The sequence below is a fragment of the Mizuhopecten yessoensis genome, unplaced genomic scaffold, assembly GCF_002113885.1.
Source record: "Mizuhopecten yessoensis strain PY_sf001 unplaced genomic scaffold, ASM211388v2 scaffold11141, whole genome shotgun sequence".
Lineage (NCBI taxonomy): Eukaryota > Metazoa > Mollusca > Bivalvia > Pectinida > Pectinidae > Mizuhopecten > Mizuhopecten yessoensis.
Genome location: NW_018408900.1, coordinates 483,796 through 496,106, shown reverse-complemented (window position 1 = coordinate 496,106; position 12,311 = coordinate 483,796). Strand labels below are relative to the sequence as shown.

Sequence of the window (12,311 nt, the reverse complement as noted above, 5' to 3'; positions counted from 1 at the left end):
AGTAAATACACCGTGCATACAAGTATTTATACCGTACATACAAGTATCTATACCGTACATACAAGTATCTATACCGTACATACAAGTATTTATACCGTGCATACAAGTATTTATACCGTACAAACAAGTATTTATACCGTGCATACAAGTATTTATACGGTGCATACAAGTAATAACACCGTGCATACAAGTATTTATACCGTACATACAAGTATTTATAACGTGCATACAAGTATTTGTACCGTACAAACAAGTATTTCTATAGTGCATACAAGTAAATACACCGTGCTTACAAGCATTTACACCGTACAAACAAGTATGTATACCGTGCATACAAGTATTTGCACCGTGCATACAAGTATCTACACCTTACATACAAGTATTTATTCCGTGCATCCAAGTATTTACCCCGGGCTTACAAGTATTTACACCGGGCATACAAGGATTTACACCGTGCATACGAGTATTTACACCGTGCATGCAAGTATTTATACCGTACGTACAAGTATCTATACCGTACATAGAAGTATCTATACCGTACATAAAAGTATTTAGACCGTGCATACAAGTATCTATACTGTACATACAAGTATCTATACTGTACATACAAGTATCTATACTGTACATACAAGTATTTAGACCGTGCATACGCAAATTTTCTCCGTGCTTACAAGTAGTTACACCGTGCATCCAAGTATTTACACCGTGAATACAAGTATTTATACCCTGCATACAAATATTTACACCGTACATACAAGTATCTATACAGTACATACAAGTATTTAGACCGTGCATACAAGTATTGACACCGTGCATACAAGTGTTTACACCGTGCATACACGTATTTACACCGTGCATATAAGTATTTACACCGTGCTTAGAAGCATTTACACCGTGCTCACAAGTATTTACACCGTGCTTATAAGTATTTACACCGTGCTTAGAAGCATTTACACCGTGCTAACAAGTATTTACACCGTGTATACTAGTATTGACACCGTGCATACAAGTGTTTACACCGTGCATACACGTATTTACACCGTGCATACACGTATTTACACCGTGCATAAAAGTATTTATACCGTACAAAAAAGTATTTATACCGTGCATCCAAGCATTTACACCGTGCTCACAAGTATTTACACCGTGCATCCAAGTATTTACACCGTGTATACAAGTATTGACACCGTGCATACAAGTATTCACACGGTGTATACAAGTATTTATACCGTGCATACAAATATTTACACAGTACATACAAGTATTTATACCGTACATACAAGTATTTATACCGGACATACAAGTATTTATACCGGACATACAAGTATTCATACTGTATCATGACACAATAATTAATTGATACCGCATATAAAACAGGGACCTGAGAATTTGTTACAGCTATACTTGGACCTATATTAACATGTCTAATGCAGGTTCCTAAAACAACACTAACATAAGAAATAGCGTTCATAGAGCTATGAATGCAATTTAATCAGCATCAATTTGAAGGTTCTCCTTTATTCCGCTTCGATTAACATACAATCGTATGTCCCCGTATAGATACCTTGCATACAAGTATATATACCGTACATACAAGTACATACAAGTATTTATACCGTACATGCATACAAGTGACGTTAGGCTGTTCCATGAAACTCGTTTGCAGTGACGACAAAGACATTTCAATATCGAAAATATAAGGAATATCTTTGTTTATGTCAATAATAACTAAAAATTTAGAGCGTAAATTTGAAGATTAAATGGCATTTTTTTAATTTTCATGCCGATATGAACACAAACCGGTTACATTTTAAAGTATAACCGATTTGCGTTCATACCAGCATGAAATTGAGAGAAAAAAAACGTTCAATCGGTATGAGTTACGCCTGGCTGACAATTCCAATCGGTATGAGGTACGCCTGGCTGACAATTCCATTATTAGGGAAACAATTATGTTAGCAACGTTGTTTTGTGAAGGTTTACCTCCACCCCATGTCACCGCGGGTCGCGAGATTTGACGAATATCTCTCGAATATCTCAGTTAAACATTCATACCAAACAATAAAGGAAATTCAATCAGATGTTCCCGAATACAAAACATAGGGGAGGAATGTAGGCTGGTTTATTCGGAGATGTTTATTGGTACGTACCTAGTGTAGTCTGCACAATCATCCCACCCGGGTGTGGAACAGTCCCCCAAATGACTTCCGAAAAGTTGATAACTTTAAAGAATTCAGGAGGCTGGTCCATTCCTGGGATGGTCCCATCTGCCTGTGCAAAGAATGATACTTCATACTGTGCCCTGGTTACCTCTGCCACCTGACATTTTGGATTGTGTGATACTTTTATTGTCTTATTTCATTTCTTATATATTTTAATTCTATTCTATATTTTTGCAGCATCTAATTTGTATTTTAATTCCATATATTCTAGATTTTTTTTTTTTTTAAAACTTGATACATTTTGTTAATTGATTTCGGTATCATTTTTAATTCACACTATACTAGTGTATATTCTGTCAATTTTTATTCTTTGCTATATTAGCATTGTATGTATATTCCACTTCATGGTGTTTTAATCCTAAGTCCTAAGTAATTGTTGTGTGATATACAAGTATTCATTCACTATTCACTATGTCTATTATTTACTTATTCTGAATACTACTCATCTGTGGTCACATTTAATGCTTTTCATATATTAACACTATTTTAATATATTTATTGTTCCAAAAGGGTCATATCCTGGGGGCCTTTGTAGGCAGGGTACTCCCAATCACTTAGAAACCTGGAATATATGGATACTTTCTTTTTCTGTGATGATTATTACTGGGTTTTTTTTTATTAATATATGTGATTATCTCCCTTTACTTTACATATGTTTGTCGCTCCTTGTTTACCTTTATGCGACGTTAAATAAACTTTCTTGTATCTTGTATCACGGAAATATAAGTTACATTCTATAAAGATAACAACAATGATTGCGATAACAAAGTGATTGATTTCCGGTATATTTGTAATATGGATTTTTTTCTGTTTTATATGACGTATGGAACTTTTCACAAACAATATTACATGAAAAATGTACTTGTACCAGATACTTGAGTCCGTGAATCATGTTTATCTACTCATTGTTCATTATAATAAAACACATTTAGGACTGAAGTACATGTGAATTCATGGATGATAAATTTCCCAAAGCCGTGAGGAGGGGAGGTAACTCGGATAAATGTCAGAATGTTATCACATCAAAGCTGTGATGTGATAGCTTGTTCTGTTGATCAGTGGTAGTGACATGTGTGGCATGCTCACAAGCCTGATTCTCGATTCAACAGAAAAAACTGTGACTAACATCCTAGTACTTTAAAGTTCAATACATTATTAAATTATGTCAATAATAAAGAACTAATTTCACTTATAAAATTCCTTAAGCACATAATTGAGCGAATTAACACTGGCCATTAACACCATGATTTATACGTAACCTGTACTTTATATATGTATATAATTCTTTACACTGTAACCAGTTTGCGAGAATAAAAAACTTGTCTTTGTCACAAGCCTGATTCTCGATTCAACAGAAAAAAAAATGTGACTGACATCCAAAATTCAGTTAATTGAACAAATTCAAAATAAACACAATGATGCACATGTATTTAATGTTGAAACTCGCTATTTACTTATTTCGGTTTATTGGTAGATCCAGAGATCGATTTACCTATGAATGGATGGCATTTCATGTAGGATCATTGAGAAATATGATTTAAAAACACTCTTAAGCCCACCTGACGTTGTTCCTACCGTAGTTTGGTTACGTATATACTGTGGACAGCTCCTCATTGTCTGTCCATTAATTAGAATAGTTTAGTGGCTTCATCTCTTTGTACCGAACTAAAGACAGCTATTCATGGAGATCTGTCATTAATACAATGAAAAAATAATTGTTTTAAAATATTACATTTGAAGAAATTTTTATTTTTTCAAGTGTTATGTATGTTTTAACTCATTATATTTTCCGTCAACATCTAGATTTACATAGCTGCCTAATCCTAATGCTAATACAAAATCTGAAATGCTTTTGCATGTAAGGAGAAATAATAATAGAAAATGAATTTTCTTCAGAGTATTTGTTATTTTAAATAACCACTTCTCAATGATCAAACGGTAAAGATAACAAAGATGCATTTTGAAAAGTAATTTTCTTCAATACATGTTTCCTGAAACAAACATATATTTCGATTTTTTGGGTTTCAGAACATTATTTTACAAAAACGTTTTTTTCAATGCAAACCTTGACTTCCAACCTATTATTAGCTCACCTGGCCCGAAGGGCCAAGTGAGCTTATCCCATGGTGCAGCGTCCGTCGTCCGTCGTCCGTCGTCCGGCGTCCGTCAACTTTTTCCTTTAAATGCTACTTGTCCTGAATGGCTAAGAGGATTTTGACCAAATTTGGTCAGGAGCATCATTGGCCAAAGGGTTCTCAGTTTTGTATAAACGGAGGGTATAACCCCCCTGGGGGCAGAGGGGCGGGGCCAAATAGGGGGAAAATAGGTAAATCTTTAAAAATCTTCTTCTTCTCAACCAATAGAAGGATTTTGACCAAATTTGTCCTAGAGCATCTTTGGACAAAGGAGACTCAAGTTTGTATAAACGGAGGGTGTGGCCTCTTTGGGGGCAGAGGGGCGGGGCCAAATAGGGGAAGTAGAGGATTTTTTCTCTCCTACTATACAAGTGAAGGGATTTAAACCAAATGCAGTCTGAAGCTTGGTCAGGAGCATCATTGGCCAAAGGGTTCTCAGTTTTGTATAAACGGACGGTATAGCCCCCCCTCGGGGCAGAGGGGCGGGGCTAAATAAGGGGAAAAAAGGTAAATCTTTAAAAATGTTCTTCTTCTCAACCAATTGAAGGATTTTGACCAAATTTGTCCTAGAGCATCTTTGGACAAAGAAGACTCAAGTTTGTATAAACGGAGGGTGTGGCCCCTCTGGGGGCGGAGGGGCGGGGCCCAATAGGGGAAATAGAGGATTTTTTTTCTCCTGCTATACAAGTGAAGGGATTTTAACCAAATGCAGTCTGAAGCATGATTAGGGACAAAAGAATCAATTTTGTATAAACTGAGGTGTGTGGGCCTCCTTCTAAGGGCAGATGGGTGGGGCCCATTAGGGGAAATAGAGGAAAACATCAAATATCCTTCTCCTTTTGTACCGATGAAGGGATTTTGACCAAATTTGGTCTGGAGCATCATTGGCCAAAGGGTTCTCAGTTTTGTATGAACGGAGGGTATGGTCCCCCTGGGGGCAGAGGGACGGGGCCAAATAGGGGAAAATAGGTAAATCTTTAAAAATCTTCTCCTCAACCAATTGAAGGATTTTGACCAAATTTGTCCTAGAGCATCTTTGGACAAAGGAGACTCAAGTTTGTATAAACGGAGGGTGTGGGCCTTCTGGCGGCATAGGAGCGGGGCCCAATAGGGGAAATAGAGGATTTTTTTTCTCCTACTATACAAGTGAAGGGATTTAAACCAAATGCAGTCTGAAGCATGCTTAGGGAGAAAAGAATCAATTTTGTTTAAACTGAGGTGTGTGGATTCCCCTTCTTTGGGGCAGATTAGTGGGGCCCATTAGGGGAAATAGAGGAAAACATTAAAGATCCTTCTCCTTCTGTACCGTTGAAGGGATTTTAACCTAACCAAACTTGTTTTAGAGAATCTTTGGGCAAAGGGAATTGAATATTTATAAATGGAAGATGCAACTTTGTTACTTGTACTCCTTTGATAAACCTGAATGGTACTCAGCAGGTTTTAAATTGAAAAATAAAATACCAGGTGAGCTATTAAGGCCCCTGGGCCTCTTGTTTCAAACATGTGTTGGTCATGATTTAATTAGTAAATAGCTTTATTGATTAGATATATTTTAAAAGTGTTATGAACAATTCTTTTCTTGCGTTAGTTAAGACTTTCAGGAAATCTTTAAGTAAGATATGCTAACTGCAAATCATGAAATTAACATGGATTTTACACTTCAAGTATCTACCTTTGACAATACAATGCCACAATTGACTAAAATGTAAATAACATGCCAGTTGTTTGCAAATAAGCTTGTCTTCAAATGACAACGAGTGACCTGTTCATCGCCATGGACAGCCGGTCAACAAGCATCGATTACCGAAGTCTGTACCATCAAATCAGATCCACTCTTAAACAATGTTCGCGACCTCTCGATTCTCCTAGACAGTTACCTGTATTGTGTATTAATTAAATGCCACTGTCGACAGTTACCCGTGTGTATTAATTACCTGGTCTACTGCCAACAGTTACCTGTGTTCACAACCCTCCCTTCGACCCCGCCCTGCCGCCACACCTCCCCTGTTGTTTACCTGTTCGTACCAATCAGCTGTCAATGCCATCAGTGATTAGTATTGATCGATCTCATCGACTCCTCACATGTAACTAATTGAAAAGTGATCGATTTTTGATTGAGTCACTCTGGTCTTGGCTTCAGCCACGGGTTACGCTAAGGTGAACACTTTTTACCATGTTAATTAACAAAAACATCAGGAAAAGTTAAGGGGGTATATAGAGATAAGCGTGGGCAGGGTACGGCATTCAGGATAAGGACGACCAGTATCACTGTCTTGTATAGACGAAGATTCCGAACACGAAGGTAAACACATTTTTTTTTATCATATATTAATGATGAAATACATGTACTTTTAAAACTTAATGTTTGATAAATCATTGATAACTATTAGACATTAAATTAATATATTTTCTGTTCCTCCATAATTTATGTACGACTTATTTATTTTCTTATTGATTAAATTTTGATTAAAATATATTATTTAAACTTCTACATAAATGATGCAAAACGATTATACACAAGGTGTTACAGCATTCCAAAGGCCCGCCTAATAAAGTTACATAAAGACAGAAAACACACAGTAATGATCAAATAAATACATATAACAAAACATTACACGTATTAGGTATTTTTTTAAATACAGAAAATAAACAAACAACAAAATAGAAAGAAGAAAATATAAAAAACAAAAACAAAACAAATATTTTGTCTACTGTTAAGTGATAAATATATTACAATATATTTATCACTTAACAGTAGACAAAATATTTGTTTTGTTTTTGTCTGATATATATAACAGGAATTATTGTTGACGATTTTGGACTTTTGAGGTTTAAAAACATTTATTATTATCCTTTATGTAAGAGCACGGAATTAGAATGTTATCTAAGTCCGTGGTAAGAGTGTTCCTCGGTAACATGAACTGAAACACACTTTATTTGTTATTTTATTTATCTATAAACTCTCCTACAAAATTGCCATATTGGTCATGTGTAAGTTGGTTCCAAACAGCTTGGTCCACTACCAGTGTGTGTATGTGACGCATGCTGGGCGTGTCACAAGGTCCGCTTCCATTGGTCTCGGTGAAAATGACACCCGTTCTTTTCTATAGTAAAACGGATACTCTTCAGCATTGTTTAAAAATAGCATACGGAAATTTTATCCTTAAACGAAATCTTTGTTTTGAAGGTGAGTAAGTATTTTCAAAAATCTCTCATGAGTTTGTGTTTTAATCCCGGAGACTTAAAATGTGAAACAGTCTGTCGCTCACTCTGTTTTGTTTGTTTTATAACGCGTAGAAAGTTTTCGTTGTTCTTTCTTTATTTTTATATAAATCTAAGTTTTAATTTACCATATTCACAGTAACCAATGCATAAGCAGTAACAGCGCAGCGAAACTAATTTATTCTTTGACTGGAAGCACATTTATAGCTTCAACCATATAATTGCAAAATTCCGTCAATTTCAAGTGAAAATACTCTTACTGTGTTCCCAAAATAGCAATATAACTAAAGTACCAATCATTTTTCCAGATAAGTATTAATGAACAACGACTTCTGCAATCTCGATCATTACAACATATAAATAGACACTAGATCAGACACTAAGTTAAGGCTAAGTCTATCTAGATAAGTTACTATCAGGGTCGTCTTCTGAAGTACACTTCTATCGGGCACTCTGCTGGTAGATTTCTTAGATTTCCCCGCGGTTTGCCGTAACCTTATGGCCACAGTTTTTACTCCTGATTAGTGGCACGGTTCATGAAAATAATAAAGACACTTAAAACATACACATAAACAAAAGTTTAACTAAACATCCAACTGTTCGGCCCCTACCATCACCCATGATTCCTAGAAGGACGAAACAGCTGTATGGTGCAGTGTAATTTTCATTTTTGGCTTAATCATGTACACAATTTTAATATCTTTAACATTTTCCAATTTATTTTTAGATGAACACCATGACTTTTGACCAGGAAATCACCTCTGACCAGGAAATGACCTTTGACGAGGAGATGATGACCCCGAAAGTGTCCAGGAACAAGTATAGTTTCCATGACGACGACTCTGGCCTTGGGTTTGATGACGAGGTATGTTTAGAGATCAACAAAGGGAATTATAATGAATAAAATCTATAAATTGTTCTCGCGCATTTACAAATATCATTAATGTAACCATATAAATTTCCATTTGAAGAATTTAGCTAAAATAATTTCATAAAAAAAAGACAAAAAAAATGACACACAAGTGAGTCTTAATGTCTTTCTAACTATGCATCAACAAAAAGCTATGCATATACTTCAACAAAAACATTTTCTTATGAATGTATGATTGTTTATTTGGTTAATTTCTGATAATAATATGCACAATTTATATTTGCAGGACTACGAGGCAGTATTCGGAGGAGAGTCCTCTCCAGGGAATGACAAACCGGAAATCACTGATAGCAACGAGAACGAGGTGAGCATTTCCATATAAACAATTTGGGTAAACGTCAAACTAATAAAAACATTTTAAACCACTGTTTATCTTATAAATATAATATATCAGCACTATAACTTCCGAATATTACAGCTAATTTTTACTACTGAGATTTAAGGTTTTGTAAACTGGTTCTCCTCAGGTTTTGTTTTTAAAGTTAACATTTTTTCATGTCATTTGCGTTGCTCCTTTTCTGTAAAAAAAAATGGTAATAGATTGTGGCATATTTAACTAATTAATCATTCCCTATGCAGTTTCAGATCCGTCGTCTATCCAAAGGTCCCGTGGTTCGTCGGGACCTGTTTTCGAGGAAGCGCCCCCTACAGGAACATGAATGTGATGACTACCCCGCACCAAATTGCCGAAGCATGAGACAGAAGTCAGTTTCGTTTGCGATTGGGGTAAGTTGCACAATTGACATTTCCAACATAATAGAAGGCTTTACTCTCCAGTATTTCGTATAGATTAAATTGATTTATAAACACTGTACCAAACTATATTTATAATTTACACCACTCAATTAATTTCTTCATTATTTTTCTCGAACTTATAAAAACTTGTTAGTAAAGTGCTATCAAATTTAACTAAAAATAACATATATGTCTTTTGCGTTTCTTTCAGGACCATGATGATATGTGTGATAGTGCTGATGTCAAAATGGCTATGGATTTGATGGCGGAGACGGGGGACTTAGTTGCGGACGGAAGTCGACCGTATTGTTTACCAACCATACCAGGAAAGCATCAGGATTTGAAGAACATTTCACCAGAAACGGTAACTTTCCTTTTCAAAATTGTGACCCTATTGAAATGATATATATATAGATATAAAGGAAATGGCCGCTTTAAAGAGTACTTCCGGTTGTAGTCATTTTACTTTATGCGAATTATTATAAATATGCAAACGTAATTGCGAACTTGTGATTGTTAAAACGGGTTTACTTAATTGATCTAATTTGTGACTTGATACCAAAGAGTACTGTTTCCCAAAAATTAAATCCTTAACTTCAAAGACAACGCAGTTCTTAAAATCATTCACAATATCTCTCCTGTACCGTTGTTATTTATGTATTTGGAATTAAACAATTATTTGTTATAAGATTGAAACCCGATTGAATGTCCTTATTTCTATCGTTCAATAGATGTGTGACGTGTTACGTGGCGGGTACGATGACGTCATCGCTAGTTGCAGAGTCGTCGACTGTCGGTATCCATACGAATTCGAAGGAGGACATATACAGGTATGTAGATAACTCGATCACAGACGATTTGTCTTTTCTATAATTAGAACCAAGATCCGAAGTAATTTTTTATTATCTTTAACTGAGCTTACTTAGCTTACTGGTTATATTCGTTACAGGAAAAACATTCAAAACGCTTTATATATATATTTTTTCAAATAATGAATTATTACCAACAATATGGAAAAATATCTGTTTCAAATCAATTTATATACGCTTATGCTAGAGATCAATTAAGCTGACACATGGCAGTACCAACTATCACTAACAGGTCAACACTTACTGTAAGTGACTCCCCTCATAACCGGAAGTCTGTCTTGTTACCGGAATGTCACGTGGTCGAGTTCATCAACGGATTCTGCTTCTTAATTCGTGTGTATGTCGATATTGTTTTGTCTATGTTGCTGTAAAAATATTTGATCTTTAAAAAAAAGTTATGCTTATGTTTCAGGGAGCAGAAAACCTCCACACACATGACGCCGTCAGGGAACTTCTCCGGGCCGGGAGTCGTGATCACGAGAGACATGTCATTATATTCCACTGCGAGTTTTCGTCCGAAAGAGGGCCAAAAATGTATGTATACATATGTGTTCAATTGTTTCTTGATTGTTCTAAACTTTTTTGTCATGACACAATAAAGCAGATGTGGTACAAGTTATCACAACTAAGAAGCGCCATCCCCAACGTTTTTGTAAATGCTGCTTCTTTGGGAATGTACTATACGGGGTATCTTTCTGTTTAGTATTGTGTGTTTAACCCCTGTGCATATGTCGTTCTATAGAAAAAGATGGCACCAGGGAATGCTGTACTTAGTGGTTCAGTTCAGCTCCTTATTCTTCTAGATTTCGAAAGTAAATAATTTATAACAAATTGGTCCATGCAAAATATGAATGGGTTTTCATTGTTTTTTCCGGGCTTGCTGTTCCGTTCAAGGGAATCAAGAAATTATCATGCATTTTTTAGTGTTATTTTTGCATGCCTTTTTTGCATTTGAAAATAAAAAAGTAGACTATATTTTGTTATTTTCTTTAACAGGTATAGGTTTCTTCGAGCTGAGGACCGTGCAGTGAACAAGGAGAGTTATCCTTCCCTGATTTACCCGGAAGTGTACCTATTGGACGGAGGTTACAAAGCTTTCTACGAACACGACAAGGTTAGTATGCACCACGTGATCATAAATACTGTAATAGCGGAAATTGTAGCGTGTGGAAATGTTGGCGTTGTAGCACTTTAAAACTGATCGCGATATGGAAATTTTCTTATGCATTTCGCTCTAATTTAATCCATGTGACCAACGCAAGTATTTCAATACCGCGATATTTTCCATTTTATATGATCAGTCTGATTGTACGCTGGCTGATTTGTGTCATTTAGTTGTTTCTTCTTTTCGTAACAGAAAGACAAGATTTAGTCATTTTTCATTAGAGGCGAAAAGACGAAAGAACGAGAAATACAATTTGTTTATTCTCGTCTCGTGTGGCTTAAATACATACATGTACAAATAGATAACACACATTCAAATCAGTTACATAAACTTAAGAAAGACACTTTTTGTAGTGTTATTCTAGAATCACACACATGTATTAATATTTATCATTTGTCTCGCAACAGACTTGCTGCAGCCCTATGTCTTACGTACCGATGCTTCACAAGGGACACGTGGGCGATTTACGTCATTTCCGTTCGAGGTCAAAGTCCTGGGCTGCTGGCCAGAAGAGGAAAAACGCCATGAGACTGCAGTTTTGATAATCTCAAAAACCAACGAACATTACACATCCAATATACGGTACCAGGGTACGTCCGGTTTGCGAATTGCTGTGACGTTATCGAACTGATTAGGACCAGCTGTGATAAACTGACATTTCTGTGATATTCATAAATAGTGCTATTTACAAATGACTTTCTGTGATAATGTATTGTTTATATCATTGTTATAATAACGGTGCTATAGGTAAGAAAAACAATGGGTTTCCCTTGTTTTTATTTCTCTGTCTGTCTTTCTGTCTTTCTTTCTGACTTCTTGTCTATCTCTCCTCTCTTTGTCTCCCTCTCTATCTCTCTCTATCTCTCCTCTCATTTTCTCCCTCTCTGTCTGTCTCTCCTCTCTTTGTCTCCCTCTTTGTCTGTCTTTCTCCTTTTGACTTTATTGTTGTGGATTTGTATTAAAGATAATTTTTCAGAGAATATTGTATTGTTATTCGTTTAAATATGCTTTTCCTGCAGAATGTAAGAAATT

At 35.7% G+C, this 12,311-nt stretch overlaps 1 protein-coding gene across 1 annotated transcript; it reads left to right on the top strand.

Annotated features, from left to right (window-relative positions):
- Positions 1 to 6,415: 6,415 nt before the first annotated feature.
- LOC110466677 (M-phase inducer phosphatase-like) lies at positions 6,416 to 12,117 on the top strand. Its single transcript, XM_021523354.1, has 9 exons — positions 6,416 to 6,659; positions 8,307 to 8,444; positions 8,737 to 8,814; positions 9,090 to 9,236; positions 9,457 to 9,609; positions 9,977 to 10,075; positions 10,527 to 10,648; positions 11,111 to 11,228; positions 11,687 to 12,117. Exons 2-9 carry the CDS (start codon positions 8,307 to 8,309, stop codon positions 11,819 to 11,821), a joined length of 990 nt encoding a protein of 329 aa, XP_021379029.1. The 5' UTR covers positions 6,416 to 6,659; the 3' UTR covers positions 11,822 to 12,117.
- Positions 12,118 to 12,311: the final 194 nt, after the last annotated feature.